Here is a 21,678-nt window from a genome sequence, read left to right as displayed (position 1 = left end):
ATTTTTAAGAATTTCAGTAATCCCATTTTTAAACAACATTTGAATCCATGATCGAAATTTCTATTCCAAAAACATGTTTAAAAATTTACACATTTCTCAGTAATATCAAAATAATAGTATCCGGGCAATATGACTAGAGACACAATTTTGCTAAATTTGGTTTTATACTATTAGCTGAAATAGAAAATTAATACTATCATCTTTATTTCAAAATTGATAAAACCTTTAAATATTCCACTGGCTTTGAAATAAAGCTATACCTAAAGTCCGAGAAAGTTACATGACATTCATTTTCCATGACTTTATATAATCATACAATCGAATTTTGGATTGTATATTTTTATTTCATGTGGTAGTCTTCCGTCTGCTTCTTTTTGCAATTCACGTGTGTCTTTGTTTTCTGCTGTGAATATCGGTAAAATATCAAAGCGTGAACAAGGGACAATTCATGCGATATAGAAAAAAGGGGGAGCAATTAAGACCCAATTTTAATTTGATTGATTCAAATGCGTCAATGGCCAGAAGATAAAAAAAAAAAAAAGAAACGAACTGACGATCTACACACGCAATGGAGCGAACCGAATAATATATATATAATATAGTTCCAGGACTGAACCATGTTTATAACCATTGTGTCTCTTTGATTTTGCGTCATGACCATTTATTGTAAATGTGTTGGTACAATAGAGCAAGGAGTAAAATATAGATTTATATTATAATATTTTACTCCTTGAATAGAGTGGCCAAGGAAACCAAGATTGTTGCGGAAATCTAAAGAATGCAATCCAGGGACAAAGACCAGACATGGGGAAACAGACACACACACACACACACACACAACAACAACAACAACAACAAAAAACATAAAATCACGAAAATAATACGTACAAAGTAACAAAAGTAAATGAGCAACTCAGACTCCACTAAAAACTGAGAGCATGGACCAGGTGCATCGGTAGGGAAAGCGTCCTCTGCTTTTCTAGAAACACCTGGCAATTTTTAGAATCTTTGAAAGCCAAATATTTCCCGAGAAGGGAAAATGCTGTTTAGACCTAGAACTCAACAAGTGTACAACCTATACACGTGCATGATACAGACGGGATAAAGCATACTTAAATATGTTTAATATTAAAGAATAATATATCATATATGGAATGTTGAGTTGCCAGTTTGAATATCTTAGTAAACACCTCTTGACCTGAACTTGATGACGTGTGATCGACACGCACAGGTTTCTGTTCTTGTTACGAAAAAAAAAATCAAATGTGTGATACACTGGATTTAGGTTAAACAACTATAAAAAGGGGGGCTTACACCGTTTGCTTGTAAAAATTGAAACTGGTTAGAATTACAATGTTGCGTTGTCCATAAGTCTACGACTATATGTATTAATCATGTTTGTATGTTTTAACCTTCCGAGTCAAGACCAAGTGTCATTTCTACGCACATCGAGATAACTTTTGGTACCTTTAAGTAATACAGCTGTGGCGGATTTTTTTTTCTACTTTCACTTTGTCAAATTATCTCCCATCTTTGTTTCGTTTTCACCAGAACAAATCCTGCTTAACTTTCAGTCTTTCAGCGTTAAAGCAGGTGATGTCTAACATCATTGGTGGTATCATAGACTTTTACAACGGACTGCCATCTTTGATCCCAGAAAAAATCATCGAAGTACCCGTCGAAAGGGTCATTATTAAAGAATCCACAATGATTATAAGCCAGTCACGACATTTTGTCAGACTGGCTGGTTTGTCTGGTGCTGTAGCTGTCGCTATGGCAGCCTATGGAGCTCATGGTTAGTATGAACACCCTTTAAATGTTTATCACACATAAATGGCAGATTAACTGTCTTGTTTCATACATGTTGGTTTTGCATTATTCTAGTCCGAGAATGGCGAGATAGTTCTGATGTCCAACGGCTGATTTGCCAGACAAGCTGGGGTTGTGGGACGTCAGAGTTCGTCTGGATTTAGCTCACCAATTTTGATGCTCGCTTTGAGACTAACAATACTACTTTTTTGGCTCTAGAAAAGCTAAAGCTAAGTATTTAAAAGAGTAATCAAAGGAACCTAGGTAATCAAAAGAATGTAATCCATGGACAAAGACCAGACATGGAAAACAGACATACATGAAAAAGAACATAAGGTAACGAAAATCATACATACAAATTAAAAAAAGCAAATAGCAGCTTGAACTCCCCCAAAAATACTGGGAACATGGACCAGGTGCACCGATAGGGTAAGCGTCTTCTGCTTATCTAGAAACACAGAGTTGGACATTAAAGCAATCTCAGACTAGCAATATTCTTGTTTTTAGTTAGAACATAGCTATAATTAAAACCCATAAACATAATATTACTTTCAATTTCAACAATTGCAACATCAGCTGGAAGAATGAGGTTGAACTACTGGGCGTAAATACTCACATCAATAGCTTACATGGGTTAAGAAGCCAGTAGACAACTTACTGTTATAAAAAGGGTTGGATAATATCTAACAAAACACTCAAAATGACACTATGCCATTTTTTTTTTTATATTGTCCAACCTTCTTAGTTATTGTCCTAATACATGGCACTTGCGCAGTGAAAGAAACATCAACAAAAATGAAAAAGAGAGCCTTAAGGAGGTAGACCTAGGGTAACTCTTGAAATCAGTCATATGCTTTCATTAGTGTTTTGCAATGCAGGTACCTTTGGTTTTGTAGGAGGTAGTGTTCATTCTTTTCTTTTATAAACATAATAGGAAATCTTAAATTTAGGAGGTACCTTTCAGTAGCTTAGAAGGGTGAAAGCACTGAAGTTTTTCATGCTTTCATTTGAAACATAATGAAATCAGTCCAAGTTACTATGATGCTACATTAGATTGATGTAAAATGCTGAATATGTTCCAATGATTTGTAAGAGTTGTGTCCCTTACTCTAGGTCTACCTCCTTCAGATATATTTGAGATATTATCAAAGGATAATGATAAAAAGGGCACCTTTGACTGACATTAGTAAATATAATTAAGGAACATCTTAACAAAACATTTGATTTTTAGCCATTGAGTATAAACAGTTTTGTGTAAAAGTATAGTACATTTATGTAGCACACAAGCTTTGGCTAGTCTTTTTAAAAACTATCACTAGTATGAACTTTGAAACTGGAAATAAATTTCAGTAAATATTCTAATTTTCAACAAAAATGTAAGAAGAGAACAGTATTAGTTTCACTACTTCCAAAAGAGTCCGAAATATGTCTTCAATAAAATTGTAATTATTTATGTACAGTGTTTCAAAAAATTAAGGAAATAAACTCTTTATTTAAAGAAGGTTACCCAATTAGAATAACTCTTATTTTCATTAGTGCCCTCTATAACTTGAAAAAAAATTTTATGAGTATATAAAATATTATATTAAATACAAAATTACATAAAGTAATATATACATTGATGTGACTGTTTTCTAAATCAATTACTCATTAGCATTTTACACAAATATAAGAATGTATTGAAAACAATATTTTCTAAATAAATCAAAGGAATTAGTTTATTTTAATATTTGGTTGCTAGTAGTTGATTTTATCTTGGTATATGCTTTAAAAAAAAACATTTGAAATTGTTGAAATAAGAAAAAGCAGTAAAATGTTCATGGATGTTATCATAAATCTTCTGAATATACTGAATGCAGTTGATCTATATGTTGAAAAATTTGTTAGTGTTTGTATCATAGCTGTTTGTTAGACAAGTCTGAAATGACTATATGTTTTTTTTTGTCTGAAATAAGAAGACTTTTAGCTCTCTTTTAAATTCAGCTTAGTATTCCAGAGGGAATTTTTTACGAATCAGCTGCACTTGAATCTGTTAACAATGCCAAAATATGCTCATGTCTTTCCAGTCTGACTAAAGCTAGCCCTACTGTGCTCTGTGGATGGTAGTGACTGGCTTTAGTAAGACTGATGTCTTTCTAGGGAGACATTGAACGGTAAAAAAGAAGTGTAACTGCTTAAAACACTGTATTATTCCCTTATTTGCCTAACTTTCACACTTGAATCTGTGATGTGGGAAATTACTAGATAAGTTTTATAAGAGTTACATGTACTCAATTGTAAAATAAAGCTGCTAATCTTGTGTATTAAGTATATATGATTGACATCTACTAGTTATATTGTAGAAGTTAAGTTGCACATTATTATTCTTTTTCTTTCTCAGGTTTTAAGGATGATGGGTCCAAAGAAACATTAAAATTGAAAAAGGTAGGCATTGCCCAAGTCATATATTAATTGAATTAACTGCAGTAAATATATGACAATGATATATACATTTGTACAGACTTCTGAAAGTAAAAAAAATAAATCACATGAAAACTGCATGTATATCAATGAAATGCAGATGTAACTACATGTATTTATAAGAAAAAAAACCTTCAAAATTAAATCTACCTTTTAAAAGAGAATGGTGAATGAGCATAAAACAAATTGGTTGTAACTTTTCATATACTTAGAGAGAGCTAGGGGAACTATGATCTGTAGGATTTAGTTTAACAAATAAATTACATCTTTGTATTGAAATTTAATGCATGTATTTGTACACAAACAGCATGCAGACTAATGATAATAAGCCAACAGGGACATGAAATGGTCTGGAATGCTCTTGCTTCAATTTTTTCATAGGACTACAAAAATTGCTATTTAAAGTGGAGTTGCTGGGTCCTAGGGCCAAAAATGGTAAAATAGGTGTTTATTTAAAATGACATAAAAGTTTTATTTCTGATTCAATTTTGTCTATTCTTTTTTAACTTCTTTTTTATTAGGTCATGATTTAACATATAGCATTTTCAGTCTTAAGGGGACCAAAGTTGGACCCACACCCTTAATATCAACTTTTTAATCGGACTTTGATTTTTTATTGGATTCGTCATGGAAATCACTGCCTGTATTTTTCAATCTGTATTGAAATATCTCTCACCATTTTTGAGTTTCAAGGGGTCAAAGGGGCCAAAGATCATTTTTTGAAAAACTATTTTTTAAATATTTTCATCTGATTTAAATGATTTTTTGGGGGGGAAATTATGCCTCTTTACAAGGGATTTAGGAGATATGCTTAGCAAATGTACTCTATAATTTACTATTTTTGAGATAATAGGGTATGCTGTGCTTGGCAAAGCTTTTTATTTCAAATTGAAATGATCATTTTTGTTCTGTCATGAATTTTTTTTTGTATACTATGATCCAATAAAATATGAAAAGTTTCAATGAAACATGAATTATGACTAGTTTTTAAATCATTTGGTTGCTCATAAGTCGAATCCCTGTGAACTTATTATCCACAATTCATGCCATTTCTTATTGGTCCAATTATCATATGTTATTCATGATTTATTTAAAATAACTTGAACATGGAACATGCACAACTCTTCACATGTTTTTTTTATACATTTTGTTCTGAGCCAACAAGTTTAATTTAATTTTCTGTTCACTATTTCAGGTGTTTGATTCTGGAAACAATATGCATCTCATTCACAGTCTTGCACTGCTTGGTTGTCGTCTAACACGTAGGCCTATTCTGGTAAGTCTTGTTATGTTATTGTTTACACCCTTGCTGATAACATTCGCTGATATGGTAATATTCTAATAACAGTGGGTTAAGAAAATACGAAACCGAGAAGAATTTCCGCATGTGATCGAGAAGATTCCTTGCTGCTTCAAACGGTATGCGTAATATCCCCGTCCATATCAATGGGTTAAAGTTTATGCAAAGAATGTTAAAATGAAAATGTGATATTTTCGAGTAATCATTTTCCCAATTTATAGTACTGCTGTAAGTATAGATAACTTATAGATTGTTCTAATATTGATAGTTTAAACACAATTCATTTTATTGCAAATTAAGCAAATAGATCAGACAAAAGTTTTACCAATTTATGTTATCTTCTCCATACTGAACATAACAAATATAACAAAAAAAAACATGTACTATAAAAAATAAACATATTAATCAGACATGCACCCGGCACCCCCTGATTTTTTTTTATTTAGGGAGGTGCGTTAAATCTTGATTTTTCACAAATGCTACCTCCAAAAATGTTTTTGCCTAGCTTCACTCGGCGTTTTATTATATTAACTCCCCCTTACCTGAAATCATCGACCCACCCCTATTCCTCAATCAAAGAAATTTCAATAACAGTTTTTTAAATCTAAATATATTGGATATGAATGAAAAAAGACTGTTTAAAAAAATAGAGAAATGCACGGTCAATTCGTTAATAAATTGTTTAGTTTGCTTGCTAAAAGGTTGTACCGTAACGAAGTTTATAGCAGTGTTTTGATCAGGTGAAAGATAATATTATCTAAGAGAATATTTGGCCGTCGTAGATAAATGTATTATTATAGTCCATGGGCTGGGAGAACCCACTGTCTACCCCTCCACTCATCATAGAGACATGTTTTTTTTTTCGTTCACTAAATATATCATCTTTTTATTTCTTTTTGTCGCCAAAAAATAGTCTCGGATTCTTGGAAGATGTGACCAAACCGCAGTGTGACATTTCTCCGTTAAACTGCCATGAGTTTAAGTTTCTTTCTTGTTGATTAACATAAAGTATTTAATTCGGTCTCATTAGATAGACAAATTTCTTGCCATTCGATGCGTACGTTATTTTGTATGTGTTTGCATTTGTTTAGGAATACTTCCTTTTGTTTATATTTGGATGTTGTGATTGAGTTTAATATGTCAAGAAAAAGAAACTTTGATGACTTAAAGAAAGTAGGAAGGAATCCTGTTCGTATTATTCATTTTTCTCAGTCTCCACACGAAGATGTTTCTTATTCTGACGAGGCTTTTTATTTATGAAATTAGAAGATGCTGACTCTGTATATATATATTATGCTGCATGCTATTCCTTTCCTGAAACATTTTCTGATGACTGTTGTTACCACAGATTTTGTTTCAAAAAGTTAACAGCACACATTGATAGACTGGGGGTTTGGAAAACAGACGTCGGATCATCTTTGGATGGCTCTGTGAAAAAGCGAAGGAGGTGCTCAAAGGAGCCAGAATGTGTACTGTTTTCATCGGATTGTATTTTCTGTGGAAAATTTAGAGGTCTGTTAGACGAGAAGGTTCTTGGTTCAAGGAAAAGCTATCCAGGTTTGATTCTGGTGGTGCAGTAACTGTGTTAAAGGCAGCTGAACAGCAGATGGACAGAGCTTTGTTGAAGCGAATAATGGGCTTAGACTTGTTTGCCTGTGAATCACAGTTCAATTATAGCTGTCGAAGTAAGTATATTAGCAATCCAGATTGATGGGGGAGTCACGATGAAGAGAGACGAAAGCACCAATCTGAGTAAGAGGCCGTCTATAGATCCAGTTTTTTTTCAAACTTTAGGAAATAATTGAAAGTTACATCTTCTTGAAGAATGAGGTCATAAAGCTCAGCTATCTTCGTGATATTTATATTTTAGAACTAAGCAAGACGAAGTTTGCTAATCCAAATTATAGAGCTGAAACCTGAAATTGTCTTCACAGAAGAAGTATGGCACCGAACTTTGTTTTATTGACATGAAAGTCAGGGAAAATCCTCTCCAATTTAGTATTTAGCTCGACTCTAGATAGCCTTTTAGCTAGGACAGGTAAACAAATTTGTTGACACAGCACAGTAATATTCAATGCATTCGAAGCCGATGAGAAATTACGATGGCCACCTACTGCTCAATATGTTTAGAAGATAACAGTTGCTATGCCAAAGAATTTAGGCGAGTTTTTTAGTGTCCTTGTTACTGGTAAATCAAACTAAGACCCGTCAAATAAGTCCAGTCGTTTTATTGATTATGTTGTACAAGATATTTACAGAGCTGTTACTAATGAACATTGGAATCTACCGGAACATATTCTTCTTTTTATTGCATTTAGACATTGGTTTCGAAGTGCAGAACTCGCTACTCTTCGTAACCGACTAGGTCATTGTGATACCTACTCTAATCACTTAGAACTGGAAACAGTCATTGCTTTAACAGTAGAAAGCACATCAACCCTACTTTTTCCTCAAATTTTACGACATCCCGAAATTCCATTTATTTTTTCATTCCGACTTTGACAAGTATGACCACTTTTAAACGACATACGTGGCATGGTATCTGTACATTCATCACGTGGAATTATATTGTAGGTGTTTGACTGCCCTGCACATTAGGACGTTTTGTACCAACTGCTCCAACTTGTGAAAAGACAGGTCGCAGGTCTCTTCAAAAAGAGAGAGACTTCTTCCCTTCTTGATTGTTATGTCCTGAAAAATGTCCACCACACTCTGAATGGGAAGTTCCTAGTTCTAAATTAGAATATGAAAAAAACTACCATGAAAGAGAACATGGTATGGTTGAAAGCTAGACTTTTAAATTCGTTTGAGTTTGTTTGTCTCCAAGGAAGAATCCGGATTTATTGGTTTTCAAACTATTCTTGGAAGAGTTCCATAGAGACCAACAACTACTGATTACTACCATGTACACCAATTACAAAGCGGTACAAGAGCGTCTTAGATTTTCCGAGGAAGCAGCAAGAGGTTGGACAACAATATGTGGAAACAACGTTTAACTTGGGTGTCTGCATGAAGATTTTCCTATTATTTGAAATCACCCTATAAAGTACTATTAATTACGAAAATCACATCATTGGATTGGAACGTTTCATATTGTTTATGTCTATTTTAAAATGATTGGATAGAAAATGGACGTTTTTTGGCTTTCTGACATTCTTATAGAAGCTGGTATGATAGGATCAGATTCCTTAAATTGGGTGATTAGAAGAAAAAAAGTAGAGCTATTCATTGTCATAACTCTTGACAGAATTATTTTTGTCAGTTCATGGATTCCATTATGAACAAGTTCCTCTTGAAACCCTATCAGAGAATGCATTTGACTTCTTCAAAACCTTTGTTGATGAACTGACTAAAGAATCTTATGTTTCCATCGATAGACACGATGAAATATCTGGCTACATCACTTATTATCTCAATTTCAAACAGTGTACTCGAGATGGGTTGCTTGGTAAGACTGCTCAACTATTGGTTTCTTACATGGACCACATCTGAGTTGTCCTTCAGTTAGCAAAGACAGTAAAAACCACAGAGTAACATCACTTTTCAGCTCCTTATCAGATCTCAGTGTGAATACATTAAGGTATGCCTCAGAGAACTTATGTGTTATCCTTAAACATCTGTGTCTTACAGTATTGAAACAGCAGATGGTTCTTTCAATAAAACTTACAAATTTAAAGGCTACCATCGTATAAACCAAAATGAATTTTATCATTTTAAAGAACTTCCTGCTACATTTAAAGATACATGTATTTGTAGTAAAATCTTTGATGTTGCAGTGAAAAAGTTGGACTCAGTTTTCAGTACAGATATTACATCGAAAATTCTGTGAAAGGAAAGGAAAGAAAATCTAGAGGTGAAGAGGTGTTGATTCTTAGAGGAGAGAAAACCCCCCAAAAAACATCTGATTGGAAGAAGTTCCTCGGCAATGATGATAACAAGTAGCAACTTATAAAAATGCCTTTGAGGGATTGGAAAAAATGTCAGCTACAGCTTCTAAGAATCCGAGGGGTTTTCGAACTATTTTGAATAATTGTTTTATGCAAGGGACTAAACCAAGAGAAGTGTAGTTCTGTAGTCAGCCCACATGTTTCAATAGTTTCATATAAAAATGTGACCAACAACGGCAATAATTAAGTTGAAAAATCTGAAATTTCCCATTTTTATCATTTTCCCTTTTTTCCTTTTCCCTCAATATGAGAACAAAGCATATATTATCATCTTTGTTGCGTATCTCCTGTCAGTACTGGTAACACTTTTAAAGAGCAAATAATTGACCACTTAGATCTATTCTAACCACATTTTTTCAGAGCTACTTGTTTCTGTTATCTGCAATTTTCTTTGCATAGAAACAGGTATTTTATGATCGTATTAAGTAGAAAATAGAATTAACTTTTAAATGATGCTTGAATATATAGGGCTTTAGTGTGCAGTAACTTAGAATACGGATTTTCTTTGAATTTGTCCAAAAAAATAATGTCGAAAGTCCATTTTTAGGTAATTTATTTACAGTTGTGAACTTGAAATCGACATAAGTCTTTATAATGATTCTAGAGTTATCAAATATAGTTCTTTTTGAATAGAAACTCTTATTAATGCATTTTTGGTGATACATACGTGCTTTAGGGGTGTTTCAGCTAATTTTAGATAGGAGAGGGGTATATATTTTGTATAAAACCCAAAAACGAAAACAATAAACGCCACTTCTTTGCTATCATTCAAAAACTGAAATATTTTGCTACATGGTGATGCTTTTGTGGATAGATATTGTTCTAGCGAACGCAGAAGTTTGAAGAATTAAAAAAATATTTTAAAAATGATTTTTGCTTTACTCCGGTATAAAAAGTTATTTTTTGGCAACAAAACGATTATTAAATGAAAGGTATTAGTTTACCTAAAAATCATATTTTGGTTGATGAATGATAGTTGCACGGCGGTTATTTCATTCCATGTACTATTATAGTATCGATCGCCAAAGTGGTTTTGGTAAGATATTTCCTGTAAATCATATCTGTTTAATAAAATTTTAAATTTATTTAACATGGATTTTTTTTTTTTTTGCGAGACAAATGCATAGTCTGTATGTTCATTCCATTTACAACCATAAAAAAGTACACAGGCAGATGCTTGTAATTGTTGACGAAGTGTATTTCTGCAACATTGAATATAAGGTCGTGTTGTGAAGACTTATGGTTTTGATTTACCATGCCAACGAAAAGTTTTTGTCGGATAGTGATGTTTATTAATCGAGATAATAGGTAGTTGTTTTTTTAGATTTGTTTTCGTTTTTGTTTGTTTGTTTGGTTTTTTTATATGCCCCACCTTTTTAGCTTCTCTCGATTTCTGGTTTCAGATTGCCAAAAATTAATTAAAAAGACAACCACAACCAAGACGGTAAAAGTCAGTGAATATAACCGGAAAGGGTGTAAAGATTTTCCTTCGTTTTTGCGACCGGTAGAAAGATTATCAACGAACAAACAAAATATATTCAGATATATCTTTTTCAAATAAGATCTAAGGAGAAATAATCTTGAAATATACTTTGAAAAACAGTTGAACAAGGTAGACTAACATTCGGACACGAAAAATCAGTTTCTTGTTGACATGGCAAATCAAAATTGAAATAGATTGTGCACTTATTGTCCTTACAGTGGCACCAGTAAAAATGAGAAAATATCGGTACCGTTTGAATCGACGTAGAATTGTTCTCGGTTTCGCGCTTGCATAACCCATTGTTATAAGCAAGGACATTACCAACCATGTTTTTTTGTGTCTGATAAAGAATGGCGGCGTTGCGCAATCCAAATCAGAGACCGATGCCCAACCAATGATAACATACAATCTAGGTTTATATAGCTTGCCTTTAGTAGGAAGTTAAAGCTCTTTGTCAAACATACACCTTTTTCCTTGAAATTCTGAGGCAAAATGTAATAATACGAAATCGGAACGCTGACAGTATCGATTCTAAATACGCTGTTTGTGTCGTATGTAACCAAAAAAAAATGACCAAGAATTGATGTTATTTTTCGTTTTCGTTTATATACGACTGCAAATTTGTTTTCGGTCGTGTAATGGTATCAGCCTGTCGTCGTTGGTATCCCTTAAAAATGTCCTCCTCTGACACTACCAGACCAATTAGAACCAAACTTGGTGTGAATGTTTCTTTGGATGTTTTTCATAGAACTAATGTGGGATTTTGGATCCCTCGAAAAAACTTGGCCGCAGTTGATAAAAATAGAACACAGAGGTCAGACAGAAGTTTCGCATATATTTCCAAAACCGTTACGTTTAGCCAACTTCTGACATGGGTTTAAAAGAGTAATCAAGGAAACCAAGAAGCTGGCGGAAATCAAAAGAACGTAATCCAGGGACCAAGACCAGACATGGAAAACAGAAAAACACAACTAAAAATATAAAGTAACTAAAATAGTACATACAAAGTAAATGAGCAACTCATACACCACGTCCAGGTGCACCGGTAGGGTAAGCGTCCTCTGCTTTTCTAGAAACACCCGCCGAGTTGCTCATAAAAAGTCGTCCTGGATTGACGAAAGAGAAAAGGTTTAAAATGTTCAACGTGATGAGATTTATCTGACATTATTCTGTGGTCAATCTGTTAAGCCATGTTGAAGTTACTGCCCTTTATCGACACTTTTTCGCTATTTTAAACGTATTTCTGTCAAAAATCCTTTCCTCTGACACTTCCCGACCAGTTAGAACCAAATTTAGTATGAATGTTCCTTAGGACTGATGTGGGGATTTTTGATCCGTTGAAAAACATGGCTACCGTTACTAAAAATAGAACATAGGGCTCAGACAGACGTGTTTTGCATTTATATCCAAAATCGTTAGGTTTCGCAAATCTTACTTGTATAAAAGTGTTCAACATGGTCAGATCTATTCCTTTTTCAAGTTTTCGTGTAAATCTGGCCATGTTGGAGTTATTGTCTCTTTTTTACGTATTCTCGCTATCTTTAATGTTATTACTTTCAAATATCTTCTCTTTTGAAACACTGGACAGAATTCAATGAAAATTGATATGATTGGTCCTTGGGTATGATCGTTAGATATTTCGCTGTATCCAAGAAAAAAATATTGCCGCTTTTACAAAAAAATAGAATTTGCGTATCAAACCAATTGATTCAGGATCTTTAGAGCCTCTAGTATTATTTTTGGTCAGATTTCAAAAACTGTTTTTATAAATTTGATTCCTTGTGAAAATCCCTGCCTCCGTGTGTCAATCAGATTTCAGATATCTCATATTATTTTCGGGTTTTAAGGGTCAAAGGGACCACAACCTCCAAAAAAAAAACTTTTTTTGGTCCGATTTTGAATATGTTTTAATATCAAATGTTGTGCTATATTTTGTCCAACATTGTTGTTGTGTCCATAATGAACTGTAAGTCCTTATACTTAAGAGTGTCAGTAACTAATATTGTGTCCACACTTGCCCCAGCTGTTCAGGGTTCGGTCACTTCATTCGCATCATGCTGCGCTCTGCGATGCTCTATATTTCGTTTGTTTTTGTTTATTATTTTTTGTTTGTTTGGTTTTGTTTTCTTTGCGTAAAAGTTTACACATGGACGTTTTAGTGAAGATCATTTTAAATCTTATTTTAGGTAGGCACGCTGTTTTCGGTTGGAATAGTAGTGTTTTCCGGGAGTTGTTATGTGAATGCTTTAACAGGGAACCAAAACGTGAGGTGGATCACGCCATATGGTGGTATGGCTTTCATCTTGGGATGGCTCGCTATGATGCTGTGATCAAACATTTTGAGGTTTTTTTTAAAAAAAATAATGTACAAAAACTTTACTTATGTAACAGGACAACAACTGTTTGTTTTATTAAATATACAAATTTATTGTAAGAATTGTGATGCAGATTTAATTTTAAGTGAGTTTTGAGTGCTGGTTTTGTGGGAAATAATTGCCTTTATATCGCCACAAACGTCTAAATATATTCAAAATTACCAAATGGTGGTGAAGTTTTCAATGAATATTTAATAACCGATATCCTACTTCAGCATTACAATAGTGAGACAATATGTTACTCGTTCTTCAGTAAACACAATTTCACATAGTTCAAGATCAAACACGAAACTGAACGAGAGTTCGAAAGACAAATCCTTCAAAAGATATTGAACAAACTGATATATTGGTTGTCCTTGTAACTTGAACCCTATTATCTTCTAAAAAGTATGTCAAGTCGATTCGAACAGTTTGTCATGTTTCAGTTTTAGATTATTGAAAGATTAAATTATTGGAACCTCTACAAATCCGTCAAAACCTTTATAACCATGCACCAGCAACTATTAGGGCTCAACTATTTTGCAGCTATTATGTTACCCAATTACTCACTAACCATTGCGCCCAAATGGCATGAAGGGCAGCAACAAAGGTTCCGTCTACGTCACGTCTGCCTGTCTTTGGCCAATTGTGTAAGCTTCTCCATATGGTACGTCGCCATGTTGTATACAGTTTACCTCTCTGGTGTCCAGAAAAGGGCTATTTTAGTGTGGTCTTGTTGCTCTTTTCATAAGACGTGTCTAATCTAACTTCACCTTATGATAATGATGGTGATGTTCATTTCTCACTAAGGAGACAATAAAATTCCAGAGCCTATGCTGGTAAGACGTACTAATATATATGTATATATACTGTACACAAGCCCCGTGCAGGTCCGGGTGTTAAAAGAATAGGCCTGCAGCAGCGCTAAGCTTGTCGTAAAAGTGCTCAGAAACCTAGCCGGGGGCTAGGCGCTCTGCCCACAGAGCAACTGGGATGTGTGCCCCAGGTGGTGGAATTGGGTACCCCTGGCGTGTTACATGCTGGGGTTGTCAGGCTATAATACGGAAAACCTGACCGCAAACCATAGTGGTGCACCGTGTTGGGAAAGATGCCACGTTCCTCGCACGTTAAAGAACCCTACTGTGGTATTCTCCCGGAGTAGGAACCATAGGGCTCCGCCACAGGAGGCTAAATTGCCCGACCCTACCCACCTCTCCTTATTTTCAGTGGCATTCAAAATTTGTCGACCCCATTCTCCTTGTGTCCCATCCCTTTTTCATTTCATAATCATTTCATGTTCATTTTATCATCAATTTCATGTTCATCGTCTGCATATAGCTGAAATATTGCTGCTCGGACGTTAAACCCCAACAAACAAACAAATACTGTACACATATTAACATTTGTCATTTTTATAAGATATTAGTAGTTAATTACGGTGATGTGAAATACTAAGAAATTTTTTACAAAGCTTACGAAGAAGAGACTGATACGAAACCGACGATAACATTTTAAACTACCAATATACCTGTTAAATAACCTGTAACAAATTCAGTACAGCTTAACACCAGACAGAGGCTTATGATTAGTGATTCATGTATTTTTTAATCCAAAATATTTTTTATTGGAAATCCTTCTGAATCAGTAGACCTAATTGAAACTATTCAAAAATAAAAGTGCAAATGAAAATTGCCCACTAGGGATATTTCCACTTAAAATTTGATTGCGTTATACTACAGAAAAGTACGGGAAAATTTCCCGCCAGAACTTTTTGTTAAGGATTATACAAAAACTGTACTTTAAGTAATGTTGAGGGTGCAGCCTATTTACAATCTTTAAATAACCAAATTACAATGATCAAGCGAAAAACCAGGGTGATACGTAAGAAAAGTTTCCTTGCTGGTAAGAATCAAATATTTTTATTTTTATGTGGATGATATCCAGTGAAGACCTACAGTTCACATTATCATTTCAAATCATTTGTAATTTGAAATACTTTAGGTAAGCACTCTGTTATCAATAGGAATTGTAGTATATTCCAGAAGCTGTTATATAACTGCTCTTACAAGGTACCCGAAAGTGAGTTGGTTGGATCACTCTACATAGTGGCACGGCTTTTATCTTGGGATGGGCATGCTATAGTGCTTTGATGAAACATTTTGAGGATTTTTCTTTCAGAATATTCAAACATGTTACTAAAAGAACAATACTTGTTTCAACTGTTTCTTTCATAAAATAAAAAAAGACAACTTTGATGGTGATCAGACACTCATGTAATTCATTTTTTTTTAAATAGAAAAACAGTTGCACTTCAAATTTGAACAAACCATGTACCAGTTAAATTTACGACTTGCACCTTTGTTTCGGTCTTTTACGAGCATTTAACAAATCTCGTAAACAATAATACATGGAAATGGTGACAATCATAGATCTCCAGTACGGCGTGTGTAAGGGATATTTGGGTTTTAGCAAATATCAAGGTAATTGTTTTGCATACCAAAATACCAAAGCGTCTATAATTGGACAATTCAGATACATCAAAATTCAGGTACACGGTACAGGAAACAAAGGTCATCTATATACACATTGTAGCGTACAGAATAAATCAGATTACATATAAAAACCGAAGATAAAGAAAGCAAGATGTAACACAGAACTAAAACACCAGCAATTTGAACTCCAACAAAAAAAAACGGAGTTACATCTGGTGCTCAGGGAGGGTAAGCATGTCCCGCCCTCACATTGCAAGCGAGTACAATCCGGTAGGCATTGCTGCAATAATGCAGCAAATAAAGGGTTACGCATTCGTTTTTCGATATAACACTGTTAAGCGCCTGCCTTATTCTTGTATAGAAATATACTAAGTACCTCCGCTCGATAATATTGGTATTCATCTGTTTATCGGTATGATATGATTTAAGCGTCAGTTCGATCCATGACTATTTTATCGACGCCGACATACTACAACCGACGCTGACATAACAGAGCACCATATAACAACAATTAAAGAGGTGTGGCTATTTTACCGACGCCGACATAATAGAAGGATATAACAACAACGCAGTATGGCTATTTTACCGACGCCAACATAATAGTATACAGTTATTAGATGGGTTGGATGCAATAGACCAGAATTTTTGTCCTGAGAATTATCAAGTGTTCTATCGCACGAGGCCAACAGCCGAGTGCAATTGAACACTTGATCATTCTCCGTACCAAAGGACATATGTTCTGGTCTATTGCATCCAACCCATTTAATAACTGTTTTATTACCTAATTTGTCTATGAGATATAATAAAGAATGGAAATGGGGAATATGTCAGAGACAACCATTCGACCAGGAATAGGAAAATGACCACTCCATGTTTTCGAATTGTCAGACGAGAGTCACATCTACGTGTTTACACACGAGTTTTTGGTGTGTAAATTCCAAATCAATGAAGCGCTTAAAAAAGTTCCACCAATCAAAAGGCTTATATAAAGGTCATAATGGGTCAGTGCAATAGACTCCTCAAGGAGACTATTGCACCGTGCAATAGTACATCGACAGTGCAATAGATCGTCCTGTCCTGAATAAATTTTGAAAATAGAGAAAAATATGTGTATATTTAATAAACAAGATAAAACCTTATAATTAGGTAATAAAAATGTTTAATGTAATTCCTCTCTTTACCAACCCCGTCAGACGAGAGAAAAATGGAGGACGTTAAGGGTTGTGAACCACTAATTAGGAGTTTTTCGGTTTATTTTTGTTACTTTTTCAACAATTACAGCAAAACCGCAACTTTCACAAACAAAACAATGGTGTCTGTCATATTGTCACAACACACCGGGGATATGAAGGAATGATTCTTTGATTTGTATCAACAGTTTTTGTCAGAAAATGCTAAAGGCAACACTTCGCCCTATGCATTTTGTCATAGAAGTGAAAACATTTCATTTAGATTTCCTCAATTTTGCAGACAATTAAAGATTAAAAATCTATTTTTATCGAGGTGTATAAACTGTATAAAAATGACCGAAATATAGTATACCTACATTGATCATGAAGGAGGCGGTTAATATTTTCTCTTTAAATCGTGAACCATTTACCCAGTTTAGCGTGCCATTGGCTTATGTTCACTTTTGTTAAAACATATTTTATTGTCAATATAACAACGGCAATTGGATCAGGCACAAGTAATAAGACTTGAAACTCCTTCTTTACAACATAACATAATTTACATTGCAACATATTATTATACATGTGCACACTTAAATGTCATATGATTATTTTCCACAAACAAAATACAAAGTGGGAAACATATTATTTTTGTTCACTTTATTCTTCTTATAATAATAGTAATAATAATAATGGTAATTATAATAATACTTTCTTCTTCGCGAAGGATCTCACAACCAGCTGAATAGAATGAAACCAAATTTGTCACAGACATCGGGCACAGTTGCAATGTCATACTAAGAAGTCCGATAAGGCGACCGTTTAAAGACGAAAAAAATTGAAAATTAAAGGGAAAAAAATCGTACGTAGAGACTTAATATTTGGTTTCAAAATAGGTCACCGCAAGGGCTTCTGACAGGTCATATTAAAAACAAATTTATATGGTCCCATTTCAATGTGGCCATCGGTCGAAAAATTAAGGAATTCATCAAAAACATATTTAAAACATGGATCGTAGGAAATGATTTTCGGAGCTTCCGTAGCAATGGGAACGTCTTGGGAAGATTTGTGTTGGTGTCAAACACTATTTTACTAGTATGAGATAAACATGTAGTGAAAATCGGAAAATAGAAAAAAATATTAAAAAATACAAAATTAAATATTCAAAAGCTTTCGTTAAAAAGTCAGTATTTCGGGATAACACTTACTTGTAGCAGTAAAACATAAGAAATCTACAGTTATTTTCATTTTCATTTACAAAATGTAATTAGTTGTAAATAGGTGTGTTTTTGGTACTGAGAAAATGTTATCTATTTTGTTCACGATCTTATTCACAATTTTCTTCGCCTCTTTCTTCAGGATCATCAAAGTGTTATTTTGTCTAATTAATGAAAATTGGTTTAATAAGGTGACATTAAGAATTTGTAATCTGAAATGATAGGGTCAAGAATGAATGGTTTTATCCTGGTGTGCTTACTTTCTATTACACTAATTATAAATCAGTTATGTAAGCGGTTTGGTGGTATATTTTGCAAATCCAGCTATGTAGCATTGTTTGTATGGATTCTTGTGGAGTTCAGGAATCTAGTACATAGACGGTAGATCACAATTATCGTCTTTGGCAGAGACCAAAAGAGGATTGCACAGATTTATGGTTTTCCACTATCTCTTCTTTTGTGAGTAGGTGGCATTATAGGTCATATTACTGCTATAATTTTCTACGTTTACACCTGATAGTAAACGTTGGATGTTATACGATTTGCAGACAAAAACAATGTTTTGGGCTTTGTCTGCTGGTACGACAACATATTTGTCATACGTATAGTAGACAATGTTTTTGCTACATCGGGGTCTTTGAAAACTGATGTAGCATTGACACTCTTTGACTTACTAAAAACTTGCATACGTTTCAAAATTAAAGACCTGACAGCCTTAACTCACTCTGACAGAAAATTATTGTCTTCTTGTTCTCGTTTTATCCATTTTTTGCGTAGTCCTCCACGGCATCCATAAGAACTTAAAGTAATAACTCCAATTTATGGAGCTCACGGTACTTGGGACCTTACGGAGAGATTTGTTTTCGTTGATGCTTAAATCTTCCGTCATGACGTGACCGAAAAGTTTGGATGCAATAGGTGAAGTATAGGAATACGAATTAATCGGTATTGATATGTCTATGAAGTGCGGGGGAAATTTGTTCTTGACGTTTAGTGATTGGGGATGTTAGCCAAATTTATTGCATCTAATTTTGTACCTTTTTGACAAACGGTAGTGGAAGAAATGATCGGTTTTTTTTCTCATCTTGACCTTTCACACAAACTGGTTTAAAGAGTCTGTGTGGAAACCAATCCACAAGTCTGTATAATGATGAGGTAGTTTCAGAAAATCTTTATGAGTGTCAATACTTGTTTTAGGAGTATAGTAAAGTGAGAGGTACAGAATACAATTATAAGAGGGTTCACTGACCATAAATGGCGCTTATAAATGATGAAGTACATACCTTAATATAATTCATGCTTACTTCATTTAGGTAAATTAATATTTTAATTTTAAAAGTAAATGTAACTATATGGAAAACGATATTTGGACTTAATCAATATAAGAGACAAACATAATTTATTTTTTTTCTAATATTTTTAAAAATCAATTCAACATTAACAACTATATATGAAGCACTAAAATTTTGTATACATTACGTCACAATTATTTGACAAAGTTTGCACATTTTATTGTAAAATATGTTAGAAGTAAGTACTCAAATTACAAAACATAAAACATCGCATTTACAATATCAATCAGAAATATTTATTCCAAGCAAAAAAGGTCGGATGCTGTGTCAGCGAAGCCTGCAACATTAATAACGAGTCCTTGTCTGTACCTGCTTATCAATTGTTCGAGTCTAGTGACTATCTCTCTGTACCTGCATCTCTTTGATTGACCAGCTCCTCCTGCTGCACACTGAATTATGATGCATTCTGTGACTGCCTGGGTTGTCTGTAGTCACTGTGTTTGTAGTATCTTTATGACATGGTAAAATTTAATAAAATGTTGATGTGTGGGATGCTGCAGTCTTGACGTTGTTCCATAAAAGTCTGTCATATTGTCAGTGAACGACAATGTTGTGCCAGGCACCTTGCCATTTTCCCCAATAGCACCAGTTGCATTGAGTCACACGAATTGAATTTTAACTGTTTTGCTGCAAGTGGTAGACCTGCTGTTTGTTGTAAAATCTTTTCCACATCTTTTGTGTATTTCGCAAAATACACAGAGTAAAGTTGAAGAAACAGCCTTCAATGGCAATCCCAAAGAAGGCAATGCGTGCTTAAAACTGCTATTCTTTGATTTGAAAATTAAATGATATTTTTGAAAAAATATATTTAAATAATCAAGAAAATATATATGTTACAATTTCTAAATTACAGGATGAATTAAATTTCGTTCTCTGGGTATTGTGCTGTTAGCTTATCCTATCATAGACAAGGAGTCTACTTTTTGACATCTTAAAAGTTCACATCTTGGTGTTTTTCTGAAAAGTATTATTGCAGTGCCGATATTCTTAGTGCTTGCTGCCATGTGGCCATTCTATCAAACCTGCTTCTATGTTGCTTTCTATTTATTTTGTTTACTGTCCTTTATTTATTTATCATTGCTTTACTTGATTTTCTGCTTCTATAGTTCTTACCCTTATGCAGCTTTTATATAATTGTTTGTGCTAGATATGTTGTATGTATGATTGATATAGTGCTTTATGTATGTCTTGTGTATGCATGTGCTTGTTTTTGTTTTAAAATATCCATAGACAGTTACAAAAGCAGAGTTGTGTTACTCATGTATATATTGTATATTATGTCGACTCTAAATAAAGATTGCTTTGTAACGGTTACTTTATCTGTTCACAAATTTGTTGTATATTTCAACAGGATCACATATGTTTGGCAAATTATTAAGGAACATGTATAAAAAAAAATGTAAAACTTCTGCCAGTTTCGGTTTTTAATAATATGACCAAGCTTTAATGTGAACGATTTATTGATGAAGTGTGCATACTTCCCTTAATTCGTTCGTAAATTGTAGAAATCATTACAAGAATTTACGGGTAAATTTTTAAACTACATATTTAAGGAGCAAACTTTAATTGTTAAAACAGCATTACCCCTATCTTAATTTATGCTTGCTATTAAAAGTGGGCAAGCCAGGATGACGAAGACTATGATGGATATGAAATGTGCTGATAACCAAAATGATACTTTTAGTTATATCGTTTTCTTTTTTTTTTAAAAATACGGGGTTTGTTTACATTGTTTTGGCGTTGGAATATGCACACAGTGGTGCCATGTGCTTTAAGTGAATATGTATAAACCACATAACGCATGGTGAGTTCAATTTTTTAACTATTTCTCTTACTTCTTGACCTGGCTTTGTCGGTATGACTTAAATGAAAGAATACTGAAAAAAAGCCAGGTAAAAAAAGGAGGAGAGGCATCAACTTCAAGAGGCTTTATTTGGATCCATGTGTTTTACATGTTTACGGGGGAACAAACTTGAGATGATGATATAACCTGTAAGTGCCAAGGATAACACGGTTTTCACTAAAAGGAAACAGAACATGATCGTGCATGTGGTACCTTCACGATTGGGTGAATAAATTTTATTTTGACTGGTTC

At 33.9% G+C, this 21,678-nt stretch overlaps 1 protein-coding gene across 1 annotated transcript; it reads left to right on the top strand.

Moving 5' to 3' along the window:
* The first annotated feature begins 1,498 nt into the window (after positions 1-1,498).
* Positions 1,499-13,427, top strand: LOC148624585 (transmembrane protein 256 homolog). The gene is made up of 4 exons (XM_088567286.1): positions 1,499-1,795; positions 4,190-4,233; positions 5,465-5,545; positions 13,186-13,427. The coding sequence occupies exons 1-4, from the start codon at positions 1,597-1,599 to the stop codon at positions 13,327-13,329; spliced, it is 468 nt and encodes a 155-aa protein (XP_088423412.1). The 5' UTR covers positions 1,499-1,596; the 3' UTR covers positions 13,330-13,427.
* The last annotated feature ends 8,251 nt before the right edge of the window (positions 13,428-21,678 follow it).

This window comes from Perna viridis, chromosome 2 (genome assembly GCF_037379345.1).
Source record: "Perna viridis isolate PV_CMFRI_1.1 ecotype Kerala chromosome 2, ASM3737934v1, whole genome shotgun sequence".
NCBI classification, from domain to species: Eukaryota; Metazoa; Mollusca; class Bivalvia; order Mytilida; family Mytilidae; genus Perna; species Perna viridis.
Note: the sequence above shows the minus strand (reverse complement) of the source record. Positions and strands in the feature narration are given on the sequence as shown.

What these genes read in the sequence shown, in the direction of transcription:
- LOC148624585 (XM_088567286.1), top strand. Translation starts at nt 1,597, where the DNA reads ATGTCTAACATCATTGGTGGTATCATAGACTTTTACAACGGACTGCCA. An exon ending in AAACATTAAAATTGAAAAAG is followed by an intron (nt 4,234 to 5,464) that starts GTAGGCATTGCC and finishes TCACTATTTCAG; the next exon opens with GTGTTTGATTCTGGAAACAA. An exon ending in TAACACGTAGGCCTATTCTG is followed by an intron (nt 5,546 to 13,185) that starts GTAAGTCTTGTT and finishes ATCTTATTTTAG; the next exon opens with GTAGGCACGCTGTTTTCGGT.